Source organism: Megalops cyprinoides, chromosome 6, assembly GCF_013368585.1.
Source record: "Megalops cyprinoides isolate fMegCyp1 chromosome 6, fMegCyp1.pri, whole genome shotgun sequence".
Lineage (NCBI taxonomy): Eukaryota > Metazoa > Chordata > Actinopteri > Elopiformes > Megalopidae > Megalops > Megalops cyprinoides.
In genome coordinates this window covers 35632126-35654406 of record NC_050588.1, presented here as the reverse complement: position 1 = coordinate 35654406, position 22281 = coordinate 35632126, and the positions used below count along the sequence as shown (strand labels likewise).

Sequence of the window (22281 nt, the reverse complement as noted above, 5' to 3'; positions counted from 1 at the left end):
TTCTCACTGAGGAAGGACTGTACAATGCAAAAATCCAAACATGTATTAGCAAAGTAAATGCTATTTTCAAGCCCTTTTCCCATCCCTCTCTGAGTTCAGCAATATGTAGGAGTAAGCAGCCTTTACCAGTGGCTTTCAAATTTTTGGGGGTTTTACTCTTTCTTTTTAAATAACCTAGACTAAACCACTTGGATCCTTCACATATATACAATGTTAAATATGAAGCAAGTGATGTTTAGCCAGTTACTCTCATTATTATTTTTCAGAGACCCTCATTTATTGTGTATTTGCAGTACAGGCAGTCCCCACTTTATGACAAGATGCGTTTATATATAAAATTAGAGGTGCCATTTTTTTGACACCAATTTTCCTATGAGAGAGGGGCTGAGGAGGGAAGCCAAAAAAAGCCTTAAAAGACATTAAACGCAGTTCATTCATGCAGTGAGGCTTTAAGGGAGACCTGTAGGGAAACTTGCAACCTTCTATCTAATGTTTCCAGGAACGCACTGTAATGTAAAGTAGGGGCTGCCTGTATTTTCCATAATTCCTTTATCCATTTGTGTAGCTGGATATTTTCATGTATGTAATTAACGTTAAGTATCCTTCTCAAGGGTAACATAGCAGTACCCCACCAGGGAACTGAACCTGAAACCTTTGGTTGAAAGCCTAGCTCCTTAACCACAACCCTACGCTGCTGTCCTAAGTCATATTAACTAGTAAACTTGAGCAAAACAACTCAGTGAGAAAACGTCTTGAGAGCAAAACCTGAAAAATATAAATTAAATAAAGAAGCTATACAGCACAGAAATCATTAGTATCAGATCTATTTACAATTGTCGATAATCCTGTGTCTGTCATTCAACGCTTAATTTTTGAATGGCACTTGTCAGGAAGCTAGTGCTTTTATGTAACATCATAAATCATCGAGTAATCATCCAAAAATCGTCTGTCAAAAAGTCAATAACCTGAAGAAAAACCTGTCATCTTTATTGCTACCGTATACATTTTTATTAGGATCTAAATCTCCATTTTTGCTTTGGATTATGTGGACTTTCAAATCCCAGAAACAAGACAGACCCCCCCTCCCCCACTTAACTGAGTGCTAAGCATACTTGGTATTCCTTAGGGGTTGATGTACAGCACAATAATGGCTACACACAGGAGATGAGGAGTACTTTCATTGAAACTCGTCCTTTACTCCACATACATTTTAGATGGCAAACAAATTAGGACAATTGGTTTACATGTTACGTCATCAATATGTTGACCATTTGCTTTTCTATGAACATACTATAATGGAGAAAAAAAAAATCAGTATTTTAATGATCTGTTCGATATCTTGGAATCCATTCAAACGTGCAGTATTGCCTGTTCAAAAACGGGTAATTAGAAACTAATGCCAGGTTCAATTTAAGTATGTTTCAGGCAGTTATTTGCTTCATGTAATGTGTTTAATGAGACTGAAAAGGAAAAAAAAGGTCTCCCGTGACTGAATTTCCCCTGATTTGGCACATCCGAACAGCCTGAGAACATTCTACAGCGGCCTGCTTTTGATAGCATTCCCAAGCCGTGCCACACTTGCAGTGACAAAAGCGTTTGAATTCATGGTGGAGCGTGTTTCATTACTACTCAGGTATCAACAATTTCAGTTCTTTAAACAAAATAATACATCCGCTACCCAGAGCGAAATTTTGGAAGAAACAGGTAAGCACTGATCTGTTTTGGCGAACTGTATGAAAATGGAGTTAAAAACTCGTACACAGTCCAAGGTGAGTCTGAATCTTGACATGGCACACATTAATGCCGTCTCTTCCTGTCAATCAGTCTTCCCATATCCCTTTTCTCCCAGATCCCAATATGAAACAAAATGAAATTAAACCTACACAGATATTGCTCAGTAAAAAGCCATGACAGCAAAAGACGTGTACCCCTGTCTCGTATTTGTTCTACTCCTGATTAAAAAAATACAATAGCATGCTTAATGACATACAAGAAACCTTCAGCATAGTTGTATTAATTTTTTTTGCATAAAAGTTATAGGAAGAATGCACAAAATGACATGTCTTAGCGGAGCCATGTTGTTGGCAGTCACTCTTTTAATTCATACCTTTGCATCTGTGCAAGTGCAAAACCCTTACAAGACACCTACTATAGTCCACACAATGCCGTGTCTGCAGAGGAAATGATCAGGCATCATTTCAAACATTTGGGATAGTCTGAAATTACTTCTGGGTCTTGCGCACTGAATTTGATTAAAAAAAAAGTATATATAAAGAATAATGAAAATACACTATATACACAAATCATAGTACAAAAGATGATGGTTTCCATAGGCACAAATAAAGAAATAGGACTTCAGTCTCCATACAAACAAAATGAGACCGGGCAATCAGTAGTTGCAAAAAAAAAATGCTTTTCAAGAGTCATGGATGTTTGGACCATTTTCTCTCTTCTGTTACTGGTTATCTTTAACAGGTTGAGTAATCCCACTTGCAGAATCTGTTGGATTTCACTATTCCACACCCACTCTCGTTCCCCCAAACTCAGCTCCATATAATACCACAGAGCTCACATAACTACACTAGCTCTGAATGTCTACAGCAAGTGCTCTTAAAAGAAAAAAACTTTACCATATCCTCCAATGCTGCGTTCCAGTTAATCCAGGGTTGAAATAATAATTATTATAATAAATACAGACTGGATTTATGATTACCAAGATGAAACTCGGAGGTCCTCTGCATGCCACTTCACAAACAGGGCGAATGGAAGGGGGTTTCCCAAAAAGTAAAGCAAGAAATGGCACTTAAATAATCTGAAGTGAAAAGAAAAAGAAAAAAAAGAGAAATCTGAGTGACAACACGGAATCTCTTTAAAGTCCAAATAAATAAAAAAAAAAAAACATGGAAGTTCCACAATTCACAACTTCCTGCTTATTCATTTCTTTCTTTCGATCAGGTAGATCAAAATATTTTTCCATGTGTGGGGCTGGGTGATTTCTGTCCCCAAGAAAGATACTTTGCTAAAGAGTCACGCCAGATGCTGTGGGGTAAGGATGGTTCCTTTTCAGCCTGTTTTTTTTTTTTTTTTTTGACACCAGGGTGACCCGACACCCGAAATAAGAGAAAACTGCATTGCTTCCGGTGGGGGGGATTGTACATCACCTGCTCTGTCTCTTTCGAGCCTTGCAGGAGAGGGGGCGTGCCAGGGCAGTAACTACGGACAGAGTAGCCTCCAGACCGAAGGGTCAATTTGGTACGATGGAGAGCGGCCAATGCATATTTAATCAGTGACCACTGTGAGACTCCGCTGACCTCAAAGCGGGTCACAGATGGCTGCATCGCAGACTTGGGGAGGGAGCAGTTTGTGTTTCTGTGTGTGGACGTCCCCCTTTGGCACCCCGGCTCTTGTGGCAGCTGAAATGGGGGACGCGCTGGGGACAGAGAGAGAGAGAGAGAGAGAGAGAGAGAAAGAGAGAGGGGGGACAGGGGAGAGGCTGAACCAATTCCAGTGAAACACTACTGCCCCACGAGCCCGGGAAGCTTCTAGAGGTTCTCCCCTGGCTGGTACTGGGGCTCGGTGGAGGTGAAGTAGTCCTCGAGGAAGCCCTGCAGGTACTCGAAGGTGGGCCGCTCCTCTGGCTCTTTGCGCCAGCAGCTCAGCATCAGTTCGTGTAGGGACTCGGGGCACTCGGCCGGACAGGGCATCCTGTAACCGCGCTCCACCTGGTCCAGGACCTCTCTGTTCACCATCCCTGAGGGGCAACACCAGAGATTAGGCGAAGACCATCACCCTTATAACAACGGCTGAAACTATCAGCGTCTTATGTCAAAGGCCAGCTAAGTTACACACTGAAAAAAACAACTGTACTACTTCCCCGAATCAATGTTATTTATCTTAAAATAATAATGTGAAAAAATGATTTTTGCATGTTGTCTAATCATAAGAAAATTTCTCTTGTGCACTTTTGCCGCAGGGGATTGTTTTTAAATAAGACACATTATCAGAACAATATCTTGACATAAAAAAAAAATGTTTGAGAAAAATTGGTGCCACAGAATAAAATGTTTCATCTTGAGAGAACACTACAGAAATAGCATGTTTTACAAAGGGATGGGTGTTAAATTTAGTGTTACAAGATAGCTGTGTCACTTGAAACAGCGTATTTCGCAGGTACAGAAGGCTGACTTGCTGCTGTGATCACAGACTGCTGTACACCTTGCAATAGGACGCACTGTACCTGGGTACGGCACTCTGCCCTTGGTGGCCAGCTCAGTCAGCAAAACCCCGAAGGACCAGACGTCCGACTTGATGGTGAAGCGTCCATAAAGCGCTGCTTCTGGGGCCGTCCACTTGATGGGAAACTTCGCTCCTGGTGGGGAGATATGGGACACATCAGACTAGTAAAGATACCCACCACTTGAGAAATCCTTAAGATGCACTGAAAATTCAAATGTGATCTTTTAAATTTGTTTAGCATATACCAGGTATGTAATAATGTAAAGGCAAGTTTGCCATGTATATGCAGGTTTTTAACAGCTGGCACACTACAATGTGTTAATTTGACAGTGATATTTGCCAACATGACTTAACAATAATTCAACATTTTAAAAATAAGCTTCCCAAGACTGAAATTAAAAATGCATCAAGCAATATTTTAATCAGTTTGAAGCCCTTTGAAATACATTTGCAACACAATACTTAGTGGCATATGAGGTTAACGGGTGAAGCTGGTGAAGGAACTTAATTGGAACCATAAAGTTGTAGGTTCTAATCATGGATGAGGCTCTTTGAACACAGTACACCCTTAAGCAAGTTCTTCAACCTAAATTACCACAATACACATCCAGCTATTTAAATGGATATGTTTTAGGATATAGGCTATATACAAGACATTTTTGGGAAACATCTAAGAAAATGAACAATCTTACAATGTTTGTCATGAGAAACTTGTAAGGGAGAGGGAAACCAGCGCCCCCTGCTGTCCTCACCCTGCCTGGCAGTGTATTCATTGTCCTCGATGAGCCGTGCAAGGCCGAAGTCTGCCACTTTGCAGACCAGGTTGTCGCCCACAAGGATGTTGGCTGCCCTGAGGTCTCTGTGCACATAGTTCATCCTCTCCACATAGGCCATTCCAGCTGCAATCTAGGGGCAAAAAGGCAACAGCACGCCAAGTTAAATTACCCTCTACGGTGTCGTTAAACTGTTCATCCTACCATGCCATGATAAACGTATTCATGACAAAACATAAGGATTACTCTCACGGAATATATAGCTATTTTCACTATAACATACAAATGAAGATTGAGGATATTTTTTTTTGAAGTCAGCTGCCCTTTGAGTTTGCTCATACTGGTACTTCTTCCAGTAAATTTGACAGGAAAAAGGCAGATTTATGTTTTCTCCTCATAACATGCAGTAAAGTGAGTGAGTCTGAGTGCCGAGGGTCAGCGTTATCCCCCTCAGAGTCACCTCACCTGAGACGCCATGTCGACCAGCTGGGGCAGGCGGAGCATCCTCCCCGCCTCACCTTTCAGGAAGTCCAGCAGGCTACCTGTGTGGGATACAGAAGATCAGCCCGCCTGCCAGTGAAGGCCCCCTATCCAAAACCACCGTCAAGAGAGGAAAACCCTCCTGCACGGTCTGAAACTTTCTCAGCAGGTTTGTTGTTCCAGTAACACACGTATAAATTAATCCCTGTGCTAAAACTCTTTTGATTATGTGGTGTTCATCTGTCTCTGGCTGAAGTGTGGTGTAGGGGTCAGGCTTCTGAGCATGTAATAAGCTATGCAAGGTGCTCTGGATAAGAGCATCTACTAAACAAACACGATGTTATGTAAAGAGCAGGTTCTACTCTCAGATGGTGTTTAACCTGACTTGTAAATATCCATCATTATAATATACAGTATAATATACCTGCCTGTCCAAATACTATATATTAGTACATGACTGTGTGAACTGAGAACGTAAAGGAGCAATCAGTCTTCCAAAAATAAAAGCATCCTCAGGTGACGTGGTGTGCCGTGTGGTATCTCGTTTCCCGAGAGGTGCGCGGTGCGGACCTTGGCTCATGTACTCGGTGACGATGTAGATGGGCTCCTCGGACACCACAGCGTACAGCTGCACCAGCTTCTCGTGGCGGAGCTTCTTCATGACCTGCGCCTCCTGCAGGAAGGCCTCCGGGGACATGGTGCCCGGCTTCAGGGTCTTTATCGCCACCCGTGTTGTGCCGTTCCACGTTCCTGTATCGCCATAGAGACTGTGTCACCAATCGCTCTCACCGACCTTTACCATTACTTTACAGTGACACAGCAGTGCACTTTGGGCCACCTGTCATGTCTCTTTTTAAAGAAGTCACATAATGTACTGGACAGTTTTGTCCAATGTCAGGTAGATATTCAGGCTGTCTAGTCTAATTTTGGCTTTTTTGTGTTTTTAAAACATTATTGTTGTGTGTATTTTATAAGCTTTCACACTCATTCAATTAATGTTTCACACATTTTATAAATGCAGTCTCTCGCTGTACCCCTGAGCCAGCAGCCATTAGGACTGAACGCCTTGCAGCTGTTTGCAACCTCTTGGTCTGTTTTCCTCTCAATTAATGGAATGGAGGTAAGTGATCCACTGTAAAGAAATGGGTTCCTCTTCTTTGAGTGGACATAAATGAGCCACATGCTCAAGGTACACCAAGATAAGCTGGGTTCTGCTTTGTTATTAGGAAATAATGTGCTCAATATTAAGCTGCAGGTGTCTGCAACTTAATGTTGAGCCAGTGCAGCATAGCGTAGAATAGTGGTTAAGGAGCAGGACTGGTTCGATTCCCCATGGGGGCTCTGCTGCTGTACTCTTGGGCAAGATACTTAACCCACAATAGCCTCAGTAAATATCCAGCTGTATAAATGGATAACATTGTAAAACCTGTAACTGATGTAAGTCGTGTCTGCTAACTGCCAATAGTGTAATGTAATGTAATGTATTCCAATGATCAGAGTAGCTTACCCATCCAAACCTCCCCGAAGCAGCCCTGTCCCAGCTTCAGGTCCAGCCTCAGGGACTCGCGCGGGATCTCCCAGGCATCCCTGGCCAGGCCCTGGGTCTGAGGCTTCAGCACAGGACACACCTCCGTCAGGCTGTGACAGAGCCCATCTGCATGCTCTGGAAAAGGGCGCAGGGGGGGATCAGTGCTTTATTGGTCCTGGGGAAAACTATATCTGTATATTCACAGAGAAGATTGCACTAATTTCTTCAAGTGCACTGTTAGAAACAGTGACAGTTTTTATTGTTAAAGATCACCGGGATAATCCTTAACAGTTTAACATGGGCTAAAAGTATACTGCAGTTTAAGGAGAGCTTGTCCTCTTTAGCTTTTAAGACTGTTTGCACCCCAGGCCAGTGACTCTAAGTCTCTAAGTGACTTAGATATTCAGAATACAAAACAATTAGCTGATGCAAAAAATCAGCTGATCCAGTGACGTTTCCATGGTGCCACCTCTATTTTTACCTTAACCACATCAGCACAGAGTGACATCACTACGCCATCACAGGCGTGATATCTAAGCTCTCAAGAGCAAAGCTCTCGCAGAAAGTCTCCCAGGAGGGGCACGAATGCTCTGCTTTCTCCAGCATCGTCCAGCTGCATGTACACTCACTGCGGTAGTGGCTGACCAAATGCTGCAGGCTGCTGAACTGGGAACGGGACGTGATGTAGAAGCCCCCGCTGTCCAGCTTGCGGATCTTGTAGTGTTTGACGTTTAGGCCCTTCACGTTATCGTAGTCCAGGACCGACAGGCAGTAGGCACCTGGGAGTAAACCAGAACATTAGCTTACTAATGCTAAGCCAAATACTTGGTCTTTGTCAGCACAAGCCTGGAAGGAGTGTATTTGCAAAACACTGTAAGACGGCAACAATTTTGTACTCTGTACACTTTCATGTTTCCCACCATATGTCTTGTTGACAATTACACTGTAATACTGGACCCTGTCAAGTCAAAGCACTTGTGCCATCAGTCTGATACTTTAGACATTTTCTTCAGTCTTCTTTAAAGGACGCTGAGCGCTGCCCTTCCTGTCTTCGAAAAGAGAACACCCCCTCCAGAGGATCAGCTCGGAGACGACTGAGAACATTACGTGTGTAATGCCAGCTCCATCGGTCTGCTAGTGGCTCAATGCATGAAACAATCCTGAATAAAAATACAGTGCAGTGCTGCACCAAACATGAATATAGTGCTCACTTGTTATGACTGAGCCTCTTACAATGGGAACCACAGAGCCTCAAATCCCCCATCCTCCGCCACAAAGCACCAGGCCCTCCTATTCACGCCTGCTCTGTATAGCTACAGCTACAGCTGTGCCAGAAAATCAAAACAAAGCTGCCAGAATCCATACTCTACAGTCACCACTAGAGGGTGCTGTTACAGCATATAGTGGGCTCGGACTGCCTCCCCTCCACCCTTTCCTCTCTGCTTCAGCAGAGATGTATAGCCCGTGGTTATCCAGCCCAGCTACACAGTGACCTACTTCTGTTTTGCTCTCTCACCCTGCAACGCCTCATCACCGATATGCAATCACCTCCCTCCTGTGACAAAGTTCCTTCCCCCGCCTCTTCTCCATCGTTGCCTCACTGATGCACAATGCACAGTTTGCACAATCACTGCAGCGGTTCGTATGCTTTTTTTTTAGGTGGCCTGACTATGCCTGTTTCCTTTGTTTTGTTGGCCTATCCTCATCTTCTTGTGCTTCGATTCACTCCGGTTTGACACACCCGTCTCATCAAGCTCGGCGAGTTATTGGAAATCAGATACCATCTATCGGACCAGTAATACTTCCTGCACAAGGAATCCATGTCAGTTTAAATCTGGAAATCTCTGGTCCCTTTAACTAGAGCACCATGCCAATAACGCGTAGTAAAAATAAGATTTCTGATTATTTCTTAATTCAACACCGTGTTTTATCACAGTGAAAACCTTGGCACTGTGTAAAAACCACCAATTTACATTTGTCAAGATGGCCGAGGAAAAGGCTTCCCTCCGTGACATCTCTAAGGCAAAGTGGTGAGCATTCTCCTTTCCCAAAACAGTTTGAGCTTCACATACAGCACTTCATCGGATTAGAGGAGAAACAGCACAGAGCACAGTGTGAAGGGAGAAAACAACTGCTCTGGTGCACCTTTCAGCATGTGCGGAGTACGAAATCAGATGGCTTACTCTGCGCTTGGGCCTCACTCACCCTTGGTAGTCTCACTCTCTCTCACCAGGAAGGTCCCTCTTCTGTTTTCCAGGCACAAGAGCAGCCTCTCCGAGTCGCGCCGGGTGATCTTTCCGAAAAACCACCTGGGGCGGGCAACAGAAAAGAGTGTGAGAATCTGGGTGGGATGAGTTGGGTCGGGGGGGGGGGTGTGGGCCTCTCTGTGCGCACGTGTGTGTAGGTGTGTGTGTGGGGGTGTATGTGTGTGGCCAGCTAGCGAGAGTCAGATAACTCGGGAGAACAGAAGGACTGCAGCCCTCAGAGCCGTCTCCTCCTCATGCTTGAACTGCGTTTGGCCAGAGGAACGCCGATTTCCAGTCACGACACTGCGCTTTACCTTCTGCCCACGTTCCTTTGCTGGCAGCCAGTTCAGACTGGCAGAGAGGGCTGTGAAAGCAGGTGAGATTTTGAGCAGGTAAGGGACACTGTGGGCATGTCATTCCAAATGTGAGCCAACGTGATGGGTGTGGGGGGGGGTATTTTCTCAGTCCTGTTAGTTTCACTGTAGGGTTTATCAACAAAACAGAAGGAAAAAAAAGAGAGAAGAGGCATTTACTCTTCCGCCTGGATGGAGTCCGAAGGAGCTACGTAATTGCTGGGAATGTAACCGCTGCCTCCTGTAGTCAGAGAGCGAGCTAACCACCAGTCCCCTTCCCTGCAAGGAACAGAGACAACAGGGTTAATAAATCACACGCACGCATACGTGCACGCACACACGATCACGCACACACGATCACGCACGCACACACGATCACGCACACACATGCTTGCACACGCACACACACACACACACACACACACACACACACGCAAACACGCACACACACACACACACACACACACACACACACACACACACACACACAGCCAGACTCCGACACCTATCTCGCATGTTGTTCCTAAAGGAGACAGCACATTCTTCTTAGTCTACCGCTACATTACAGTCTATGTTGTCTCCAGTGTTTTTCTCCTTGGTATGGAAGGTCAGAGAAATCATTTTCACGCATGTACGTGATGGTCCCTCTATTGTTCCTGAAAGAAATTCATTTTCCCCTTATGGAAGAGTAAAGTGAAAATGCAGTTTGTCAAAACACAAAAACCGACGATGACAGTGCAGACCCCCACTAAAGCACTGCCTTTTAATGGTGAGTTATCTGAAAAAAGAGTCCCTATCCTACACCACATACAGAGTTTCACAAAGGAAAAAGGCCACAAATCTGAAAAAATGAGTTGAGCTCTTTGTGGGACAGCCCTGGGAGCAACTGTTTCATTATTATTATTATCTTTACTAAATTCATGCACATTATTCACAATTTCATATTACTTAGAGATTACTAAGAGTGTGCACCCCTGTATCTGTTCCCTGGTCTTAGAATTATTATTTTCCCAACAAACTTCATCAACCAACAATCACTGCTAAAATTTTTTTTTTTTTTTTTTGGTGAACCAGCTATTTTCCCCCTCACTGGCAGTAACGAAAACACCATTTTACGCGATTCTCCATGCCTCGAAAATAGAGGCTGTCTGATGACTAAGCCCGGCAAGCTCTTCAAAATGAGTGCATCTGCACAGAGGGTGAGTGTACTGAGTAAACGGCGCTTAGGTCTGGAGAGCTCAGCACTGACACCCCTAACGCCAGCCGCCCCAAACGCATAACCCGCGAGGAGGAGGAGCCGTGAGGCATCAGAGGGGCGCAGAGAGCACGTTTAAAAATGCGAGGCCGTGGAGCAGCAAGGCACTCCTTCCATTCCCCCATTACGAGCCGTCCCTCATTCTTTACAGACAGTATTTTACAAAACAATCCATCCAGGGTTTTTTTTTTTTTAATGATTCGTTTCAGATGGTTACTGAGAAGTACGAAAGATGTTCTCATGGTTATTCTGCAGAGTAGAGCATTAAAGACGGTCCAGACAGCCTTCCATATTTTGGTGCTGTTCCAGACAGGCTATAATTCAGTCATCTATCTTTGCTAATGTAAGGTATTGGTCCAGACAGGCAATAATTTAGTCGCCTGTCTTTGCTAATATAACAAGGTTCAACAGATATTCTGCGGTTAACGAATTGTATATCCACCTTGCTGAGGAACGTTCACTGCAGTAAATTTTAGTGACATCCACCCCACCATGATTAAGCCAAGAAATAATATACCTGCCTCTTTGTTGGAAAGCTGTTCATATTATTCTGAATAAATGTCAGAATGGCATTTTCACAGTTTGAATGATATACTCACTCACTCACCAGATAAACACAAATTTACACCTCGGTGGAAGTTGAGAGTGAAACTACTACAAATTGCAAAAGTACTGACGGCATGCTAGTGGCAGACAGAGCATGATCTGACAGTCTGGATAACTGTGTGTGGGCCTTGGATGATTTTGGACACTGACCCATATTTAGAGGCCTCACAGATCACAGAAAGATCTACTGATGTGCAGTTATGATGACACATTAGATAGATAGACTTGGACACATGGAGACATATATGCAGAAACCATTTTACTAACCTGCTGTTCACCTTTCTCCTATATAATATCATGAAGCGTGTGAAGGAAGAAACAGACAGCAGGGGGGGGTGAAGGGGGCAGGGGGGTGGGGAGTTGGGGGGGTTAGGAAACACAAACAGCAAGCGTTAGAGAACAAGAGAAGACTTTCTGGGATATCCAGGATAATTCAGAACAAGTTGAAATTTACAGGCAACAGAAATCGCCCAGAAGACCAGCACTGCCTCACCAACCAGGTTAGCAGAAAGCAAGATGCACAGGTGTAGGTTTAGGTAAAATGTGTGTTTAGAAGAGAAGTCTCTCATGCATATCTCTTTGGAAAGGCAGCAAAGGGATACACTCATTCCAGCCACTGCAGTACAGTCCTGTCTGGTGCCTCTGACATTTTTCCTCATGGTGTCTACCCTTACATCCAAGTACTCTGATGGCTGGTTCTGTCTGTTTATGCTAACGAGATTACTCAAATCAGCGGCAAAGCATGGAGCTATAGCAAAATTAAGACGGCATTTCTTTTCATTAGATCTCGCACGGTGCTTTTAGCATAGAGTCTGAAACAATGGCTAATGTTTACATCAGCGACTGAAACAATGAAAACCTGTCAGAAACATAGCACACGGGTCCTTCCCCAGGTAGCCCGTTTCTATGGCGACGGGTTTTCCGAGGTGGCTGGGAGACGGTTGTGGGGCAGAGAAGCCCCCTGGCAGAGAGAGAGAGAGAGAGAGAGAGAGAGAGAGAGAGAGAGAGAGCTGAGACAGGCGAGAGACAGCGGCTGCCAGATAGAGGGGAGGGAGTCTCTGCGTTAATGTGCAGGTGCCTGCCAGTGTGGGCGTGACTCTGTCTGTGTGTTCGTGTGTGTGTGTGTGTTCGTGTGTGTGTGGCGATTCTCCTCACGTGTTGTTGACGATCTGCAGACGGTCACCCTTCTTGAACGACAGATCTGAGGCTGTGCGTGATTCGTAGTCGTACAGCGCCACAAAAGTAGTGACCCCTCCTACAAGATGTACAGCAGGCTTGGGAACTGTACAACACAACTACATTCTTCAGTGGAAACATGTGCATTTCACCTCACTAATTTCAAACATTACTGTTACTAACAAGAGTTACAGGCTGTTAAAAAAATAGTATCACAGAATGGGTCTGCTCTGTGCACCAGACATGGTTATCTGGACACATACTAGATTTACATTACATTACATTGTTGTCATTTAGCAGATGCTCTTATTAAGAACGACTTACATAGGTTACAATTTTACATATTATCCATTTATACAGCTGGATATTTACTGGGACAATTTTGGGTTATGTACCTTGCCCAAGGGTACAATGGCAATGTTTCAGCGAGAAATTGAACTGGCAACCTTTTGGTTATGATCTGTGCTCCTTGCCACTACACCACGCTGCCACCCCATCATAGATCATTTACTTGCTTAGCAGATAGCCTGATCCTTTGTGACTTGCACAGCTTCCACTGATCATGTGATCCATTCAGACATTATGACATCATAAACTGTGGAACACATGGAGATCCCGCCCCTCTACCTGCAAGGGGCCCGCTTCTGTGGGGCGAGCTGAAGCTACCGGTGCTGTCCACGCCCCCGAACAGCGCCAGCTCCGCGTTATTGGTGTGGTGGTGGTTGCCGCCCCGATTGGTGTCCGCGGCCGGGCTCCGATTGGGCGTCAGGGTCTGCTGGGCGGGGCTGTGGTGGTGCCCGCCGCCGGGGCTGATGCCGCCGTCCAGGCTGCGGGACCGCTGGCCCGGGTCCTTGGGTTTGCTCTTGGTTCCCCCCATCACCAGGCCTACAGAGCAAGCAGAGCAGCCCCTGTGAGCATTACATTACGTTACATTACATTGCGTTACACTCACTTAGCAGTCGCTCTTATCCAGAGCGACTTCCAGCACAAGAGAACCATTGTGCCTTCATGTTAAATGAGCAACAGCGTCAGACCAGGCTAACAACACTCCCAGAGCACTGAGCATAAGTACAACACCATTAAAGCACAACAGCAAGTTAACTTGTACAAACCTGAAACTAGACAGCCTCAAAACTAAGGGAAGCCAAGTACACATGCTACAATACATCACAGTAACGAGATCACAGTATCCATAACACATTGTGATACTACGCGTGAAATAAGCAGCAAGTAATACAAGTAGCAGGTGATAGGGGGTGGGGGATTGAAGAGGAACTGAAATGCAGTTCGAAGAGGTGAGTCTTCAGTCTGCGTGGGAAGATGGCCAATGATTCCGCTGTCCTGACCCCTGGGGGAAATTCACTCCACCACCTGAACATCAGGCCTTTCTTCCTTTCCAATAGATCATGTTCCATGTTGTTTCAATGCAAGTGTAGCATAAAAACATTTCTGTAGGTTTTCGAGTTCCAGTTAGAGCTGCTAAAACAAAGCCATTGGTTCTCAATTCACAGTTTGGCTCGCCCTGTCACCATTTACATTTACATTTCCTATAGTGCCTACATTGATGGTGACTTGCACTACTCAAACATGTATGAAACATTGTATTTTTGAGTTTATTTTAGAAATATAGCTGAATTCAGGTTAGTAAGGTTTAAAATAGTTTTAAATATTAAGGTTTTCCCCACCCTTTCATTCTGGCATATAAAGCAGTGTTTGGAATATTTTTAAGAAATGAGTTCTAATATGTATGTTTGAACTGATCTGTCTATTAGATGTAAATTTAACATTGAGCAGATGTGCCTCTATCCCTTGCATGCATGGGTGCGTAACATCATATCCCAAAAGCATCTGCTCCCCTTGTGGATGTAGACATGGATTTGAACAAGATGTTTAACAGTTTGTTACACTTGGTCTTCAAGTCAAATAAACGGACGCATGCAGTAAAACTATTAACAAAAGCATACTACATAAAATGGGAAAAAAAAAACCCAAAAATTCTATCATAACTAGCTCATAGCTGACTCAAACTAAAATTACAAAAATGAGTCAATCATGTAAAAATAATGCTACATTTAGTCATTTCTGGTTTTAACTCTATAGGCACACAGCAAACTCGATTTATTTATTTTTAGTTCTGTAGGTGCTCAGCAAACTACACACGCACAATGTACGACACTTACTGTATACACAGTACCCAGCCAACACCCTTCTCCCATGCGCATACAGTTGTACAGGCATGTAAAGACGCCTCGCCAGAGTACTATTTCCAGCTGACAAGCAATCAGAAAAGGCGACTGTCTCCATGACGACAGCGTTTAGTTCCAGTCTGAACCACAGAGACAAGTGTGGACACAGCTGCCCTGGCGTCCCAAACGACAGCAGCGCCGCGTTCCTCCCACGGGACTCTCACATCACCTTTCCAGCGGAGCCTCGCCTCGTTCCTCTCGGCCCACACTGGGCTTCACACGTCAAAATGACGGTGGGGGGGAGGGGGGTCATATCTGGGGTTTGTCAAGCGTGGTGGGGGGGGGGGGGGGGGTGCAGGCTCTGCCAGCCGCAGGTTTAAGAGGAGCAAAAACGGAAGGCCGCCAGCTCGCAAGCTGTTTGCTTCATTCAGAAAACTGTAAACCAGCTCCGTGCACAGGAGCGTAGAGCACTTCTCGGCACACTGGTATACAGGGCCTTTCTCAGCCTACTGAAATTGTGGAGGACTACCACTCTGAGGCTGCTGTTGGATATGGTTATTGCTATATCCCTTTCCATTGGTTGTGGTGCCTTACAACTCACTGCTGATTGGTCAAAGCAACATGAGGGAAGGGCAGAAAACTCAACATATGCAAGGACTGTTTGGTATTTTGTTGATATAAAATTTTGGGTTAAAAAAAAATCCAAACTGTCACCTTTGTTTCAAGAGCCAAAGGTCTGGAATGGGAGAGATCAGAAATGGTGGTGTGAGCCTGTTGTCAGAACTGTGCTCTTAATTGCATATTTGCTGTGTGTAGCAACCGAGCTAGCCAGCCTGCAGATGCTCAATTTTGGTTTTGGAAAAGACAGGGTGAGGAGTGTTAAGGAGGAGAGAGCGGAGCCGGGAGACGGTGACGGAGCAGGGAGGGAGATGATGACAGCCCGTTAAGAGCCCAGATGAGAGGCGGACGAAAATAGGTCAGCCGCGGCAGAAGGAGGTCAGGCGCGGTCCCTCCAGAGTGCAGATCACCGCTCAGGCATCAGCGACCGAACGCGCATGCTGACAGGGTGAGGGCGGCCTCCGAAGGAAGCCGGCCGGCGACCGAACCCCCGCGCTCCCTCTCCCTACGTGCTCCTTCTCCCTAAGCTCTACCTCGCCCTACGCGCTCCCTTGCCCTACGCGCTCCCTCGCCCCGTGGGCTCCATCGCCCCACGCGCTCCCCCGCCCCACGCACCACCTCGCCCTACGCACCAACCATCCACACCCTGGGCTACAGTCACGCAAAACAAAGGGAGCGTTTCAACGCCGTTCCTCTTTTCACGCACATCAAAGCTCCGGGCCGCCGATCTGTATCAGAGGGTGGGCCGGCGTAATCGGGAAAGGCGCTGGGGCAGTTGAGCATCTTGTCAACACCTGCTTCCCCATGAAGAACCCACAGCCCACCCACCTGCTTCTCAAGAGCTGCCGTTTGATTCATACGACAATTCCTCTTAATGGCGCGGCCGCTTCAGCATATCTACAGTATGTCCATGAGAATACTCCACTATGACAGCATAATCATTGCGTCTTACTTCGACTTACATAATATGATGTATCATATTTCAGTGCTTCCTGCTGAATCAGACACCTACAGAAAGACACTGACCATTCCCTCAGATTACCTCATCAGTGCTCACAGAATGGTTCAGAGGAGATTTTTTTTTTAATTAATATTTGTGGTTCAGAGATCGTATTGCTGAATTCATCAAGATGTTGTAAATATGTATGACAGCAGCACCTCTGTGTTTGACGCACGCTGATGTACAGTACATTGTTACTGAGCAAAAGCCAGACTCCTTAACCGATGGAGGATGTTACTGTTTAATGTACCGTGACAATGTACACGAAACATGCCATGGAGCTGACCCGAAACATATGGAGACAGGAATGGTGGTTATAAAATGACAGTTGTCTAGGATACTAAACATGCTTCTAATAACTGTTTACCTCCCCAGTGGATTTCACACCAAGATTGGTTTGACCCATGCAAAGATGAGGAGCTATTGTTTACTCCCTGTACGCCACCTGCATATTGAACCATGCTTGACTGTAGCACTGTAACAGTTTCAGCCAGTGACCGTATGAAGGTTAACCCATCCGACCCACTGATGATGGAACTGCTGCCTCCTACCGTGCTTTTCACAATTCGCCCGAGACCTGAAAATGGACAGCCGCCTACACACACTCTCATCATATTCCACTGCCTCTGTGAGAGGGAGGTAGCGTGACTACTTGCGCACGTGTGTGTGTGTGTGTACGTGTATGTGTGGGAGTGTGTGTGTGCACATGTGTGTGTGTGCGCGTGAGTGTGTGTTGGTGAGTAAGGGGGAGGGGGGGGGGGGGGGGGGGAGCATAATCTCCCTGGATTTCCCAGCAGCTGTGGTAAAACAGGAGCTACCTTGCACAGAGAATAAAGACCCACTGAAGCACTGCCCAGGCACCAGTTTTGGTTTAATAATTTCAGCAAAACTGAAATAACAAAGACAAAGAGTGTCCAGAAATTGTACACCACTAGTGTGTCACAGGAATGTTTGTATAAAAACCTGCTCCCTGCTAATGTCACCCCGCAGGTCTGCTGTCTTATCTTGTGTTTGAGGAGGTCATGGAATGCCTGCATATGTACGTTCTAGCAGGGCTGCTTCGCCTGCTGCTATTGCTATGGGCATAACATGAGCTCAAGCATGTATAAGCACATTTAAGCACATGTTATCTCAAAATCTCGCTCTCCCTCCTAACGTAAATCATACTTGTTTTTCCGTTTTTCCTGCTAAGATTTGTCCGCATTTTATTTATTTATTTTTTTGTGGTTCGTGGATAAATAAAAAGGATAAATATGGAATAGTGTACCCTTTGGACTGTCACAGTGCATGATATGAAGGTCAAAGTGCCTGCATGGGGGTGTGTTACTCTGGCCTTATACTTGTTAGAACAGCCAGACACACATCAGTAATTAATAATAGAACAAGTGAATATCAAAGTCAAACTTTCTGTGTATCTGAAATCATGTACGGTTCTGCAATGGAAAAATATTGTCCTTTTCCTCCTCGCAGTCTCTTCATCATGACATCAGTGTCGAGGCATTGGGTTACAGCTAATAAATTAATTCAACACGCAGTAACCCCGCTAAACGCTAAAAGCTCATTGTCAGATCGGGGAGACAGAGGTGAGGAATGCACCAAGAACGGGAATATCTGGCGTTGTTGTCCAACCCGTGACCGCTTGGGCAGGCTGAAGCTCGTAAACTCCTCATCTGTCAGACGCAGGGGGGCCACCCCTGTCAGATCTGGCAACCGGCCAGGCGGTCCCCCAGCCTTATCAAGACAGCGGGGCGGGGAGGGGGGGATTCCTGCAGGGTGAGGCGTGCGTGCTGGGGAGAGAAGCAGCCTCATCTAGGAGCTCTTTTGTTCTGGGGGTGCGATGAGGCCCCTGCTGCTGTAACGGGCGTGAATCCTGGGGGGGCTAATTTTACCCCCCCGGCGGTCGCGCTCGCTGAGGCCGGAAGAGGCAGAGGGCAGACAGGTCAATAGGGAGGGCGTTCGATGTGGAGCCCCTGAGGCGGTCCCTCGCTCTGCGGCAGCTGGACCTCGGTGGCGCCGACACCGCGGTCCCGTCAGGTCGGCACACCCGGCCTTCCCTACAGCCCAGAGAAAGGGCAGGGGCAGCAAGGACCAGCGAAGGACAGAACCGGTTAATCAGCCGAGGTGCATGCAAAAACAAACAGAGGCCTCCCAAACGGTATTCTGTCCACCCATTCTGCAACGCTGCATCAAACCGTTTATATACAGTATGCTAAAAACAAACCCCGCGAGCATGTCTCCTTCTCCATTTCCCCTGACCGTGCTTGGTCTAATGATCACGCTCAAACAAGCAGACCATCCCCGTCCTGGGAGAAAAAAAAAGATCTGGAATAAGTGAATGAATGGGTAACTAAAATAAATGATTAAAGGAGGCTTAGAGGGTATGCCCAGGGCATTCTTTAGCTTCTGTTCGAATGAGGGCCCCAAACAAGCGGTGTAATTGAGCTGCGCGGCCGTGGCGGCGGGAGCCGCCAGCCGGTTGCCACACCACTGCACGTTACACAAGTCTCCATACGTCGCCTCCTCCCTAATAACCCCCACAGCCAATACGCGAAATTCATTAATGACACTGTGAGGCGACCGATTCTTCAGGGATAGCCCAGAATAAAAGCAAGAACACAAACGCTCCAGCCCCCCCCCCCCACCCCCCCGCCTCTCCACACACACACCCCAAATCCTCGCAGGAACAAAGTAACAGTCACGCCATTAATTGTTCAAACTGTAAGCTTCTGAGATCCATTGCCTCATTTGGGCCTAATAAGCCTTAGCGTATAAGCACCTGCTCTCAGTGAGGAATAAACGCACGATAACTCTCCTGACGCAGGGGTGGGGGGGGAGGGAATTTGCTTAATTATGCAAGAGTAAAGCCGGATTCACAAGCCCCCCCCCCCCCCCCCCCCCATCTTAACAGGAACCACTTTATTTTCCCCCATTTGATCACGTTGTGTTACGTTACTTCAGACAGAAACAGAAACGCAAATACGGCTCAGGGGGGTTTTCTGACCAGCAGAACATGACTAATTCCTCCCAGAATTGGATTTATTTATACACCGTTAATTTGAAGAACGGAACAGTGGGATGACTGTGACAGTGTCATCATTTAGCCACAGAGAAAATACTATTCAGCGCGGCGCATGAATTGTGTGTTTTTTTTTTTATTTCTTGTCTTTCATCGTAAGAGTGACAGTCCATTCATGCTTCGCGCACGATCCACAGAAACAAGAGAGCAGTGTGGTTCTCGTTTTGTCACAGCTCTCGTTAATTCATCGCCCGTGGAAACTAATCCGTCGCCCAGAACAACCTCCGATGGTTCCTGAGCCAAGCAGCAGGTCTGAGACCCCGCAAAGCTGCAGATGACACCCTAAAGAACCAAACGACTCCCGCTTAACGGTGCCTGTAGTCATCTATTCTAGCAGACAATCGGGGGGGGGGGGTGATAGTTTCCCTGACTGCATGCGGTCCTGTTGAGGCCCAGATTTCTCTGCAGCACTCCCAAACTACTCAACCACATCAGGCTTCAGTCCGTTCACTTCACACCCTCCCTGAAGATCAGGTGCCACTTTCCTGTAACCACAGGTTAGGGTTACTGTAATTGCAGGAAGGACAGAGTTTGTTTGCAGCACTGTCCTCAGTATATTCTCCACACCAAGCAGCTCATTCATGAGGAAAACCGGAGGTGGGGGACATGGAGCGCGCTGCCTCCTTAGATGATTCCCACATAAAACGGGAAAGAAAACATTCCTCACATGTCACATGACAAAGAATCTTGATGTTGGTACTGACGTCTCATTACAGGTCAGCTACAAAGTGCAGTGAACTTGTTGCCAAGCACAAATCTAAAAACCCACAGCTTCAGCCAGGTACTTTCAGTTACAAGTGGCCAAACAGTGTTACATCAGGTACTGGCTTTCTACAAGATAACCATCTGATCATATTTGCATGAACAGACATCAAATGGTAAGGAAACAAGCTCTGCCCCAACTGCAGTTTTTACTCTAGCCAGTGTAACTGACTGAAACTACACAGTCATCATCCTGCCTTTTTGCATTAAAACACAAAAAAGGTCAAAGCGATTTCAAAAAATGTGTTCACCTTAGTGTCACTAGCTCCACTGTAGCATGGAGGTAAGGTGGAAAAAGCTGGGACTTTTGAAACCTTTAAACCCAATGGTCATCAGTTTTGAGTCCAGGTGGACCACTCCTGGTGTACCCTGAGGCAAGGTACTTAGCCAAAATTATCTCAATAAATGCTGTATGTAGCTGTACAAATGGATGATGTGTAACAATTATAAGCTGTTGAAGTCACTCTGGATAGAAGTGTCTGTTAAGCAAATGTAATGTAACCACAAGCTTGAAGTTATTTTCAGAGATATCAGAAAATAAAACCCAAGAAAAGCATTTGGGTGGACATACCTGGTAGGCACCAAGTAGCTGACCTTTCCAAGGGTCATTAAAGAATGCCTGGTATGTCAGACCAATAACTATTCATGGATTTTTCTGAAGGGAAATAACCAGGTGCCTTTTAAGAAGTAATTTCCCTAAATGAGACCAAAGAGGGGAGACAGGGGGAGCAGAGATCATTCATACAATCTTCTCAAAGGCTTTTAGATCATCAGATGTATTACTGCAAAATGTTTCAGCACTCAACAACAGCATGGCCTTGTAACCGGCTTTGGAGCTGACTTCAGTCAAACTTGTTTAACTGCAAGGACTAGTTTGGGCTTGGTACAGGGAAGACATCACACAGGACTGATATTTTCCATATTCACAAAATCACAAGCAACATGGACTTAATGAGCTTTGACACTTAATTTGCTGCCTGGAATATCAAAAACTTCAGACAAAGTCACGTAACTGGCAACACTGGTCTCAATCCAAAAGGCTGTCAGATTATCGATATCCATTTTGTGATCATATTCAGTCGACTCATTTTGACATTCCAGTCTGTGGTCCACAAGCAGCACAGAAATGTCACAGAGAGGTTACGTAGTTTCATGTGACCACGGCCCAGTGCACCTCAAGAACCACTGAAAACACCATTGTTTGTAAAAAGAAGTTACAACACTTGCGGGACTGTACACAAACCTTAATGAGAAAAAAAAGGATGACCTTCCCCACATCCCCTTTCAAAAACAGAGGCCTCCCAACTGGTACTCTGTGTACCCATAATGCAATGCTTCATCAAACCTTTCATACAGCATGCTCCCTGAGGGGAAGAGCACCATGCAGAGGGGTCAGTTAAAATAACTGCTCACCCCAGCCCCCACTCCCACGGTATACCGCGATGCATATTTTTCCTTTCTGTAATGAAATTTTATTAATTTTTGCATTGCAATCAGGAGACCTTGCCAGTGTCAGTTTTCTGACACTTTTACGCCAAGCTGCACCCTGTCTGACATGACTGCTGATAGAAACAGGCAATCTTACACTTATTTAGTCTTCAACAGACTTCAGACGACCTGGATTAAGAAAAAAAAGACAGAAAAAGAAAAGGAACCATATGTGACGCAGCTCTGAGGAACCACACCGCTGGTGCGCACTGGAAGAAGTCATTAAAAATTTGGGACACTCATCAAACACAGAGACAAATTAGCATTGGCACTGTGAGCGACTGTACATGCTCTTTTTAATCCCCGACTATAACACGGATGCCTTTGCAGATACTGAGCTGAACAGCAAGCGGAAATGAAAATTAATTTCCTTCACCTTTCAAGAGGTTGCATGAAAATGCCCCTGGCTCACACAGCCACCACAATATTGTCTGGGCGCAGCCCACAGCCTCAGCCCAAACCTCCATGCTCTACTTGCTCAGTGCTAATCATATGGGA

General features: G+C 45.7%; 1 protein-coding gene across 2 annotated transcripts in view; it reads right to left on the bottom strand.

Annotated features, from left to right (window-relative positions):
- Positions 1 to 3071: 3071 nt before the first annotated feature.
- The window catches only part of LOC118778668 (proto-oncogene tyrosine-protein kinase Src), a 31943-nt gene continuing 12733 nt past the window's right edge, over positions 3072 to 22281 (bottom strand). The window contains exons 2-13 of one of the 2 annotated variants that reach the window (XM_036530286.1): positions 13281 to 13538; positions 12633 to 12732; positions 11745 to 11762; positions 9797 to 9895; positions 9223 to 9326; positions 7647 to 7796; positions 6997 to 7152; positions 6060 to 6239; positions 5475 to 5551; positions 4989 to 5142; positions 4238 to 4369; positions 3072 to 3751 (exon numbers count right to left, since the gene is read on the bottom strand). In XM_036530286.1, the coding sequence (XP_036386179.1) occupies positions 3543 to 3751; positions 4238 to 4369; positions 4989 to 5142; positions 5475 to 5551; positions 6060 to 6239; positions 6997 to 7152; positions 7647 to 7796; positions 9223 to 9326; positions 9797 to 9895; positions 11745 to 11762; positions 12633 to 12732; positions 13281 to 13530 (1629 nt within the window). In that variant the 5' untranslated portion in view covers positions 13531 to 13538 and the 3' untranslated portion in view covers positions 3072 to 3542. The remainder of the gene's footprint in view (positions 3752 to 4237; positions 4370 to 4988; positions 5143 to 5474; positions 5552 to 6059; positions 6240 to 6996; positions 7153 to 7646; positions 7797 to 9222; positions 9327 to 9796; positions 9896 to 11744; positions 11763 to 12632; positions 12733 to 13280; positions 13539 to 22281) is intronic. The other variant, XM_036530287.1, reaches the window with a different exon arrangement.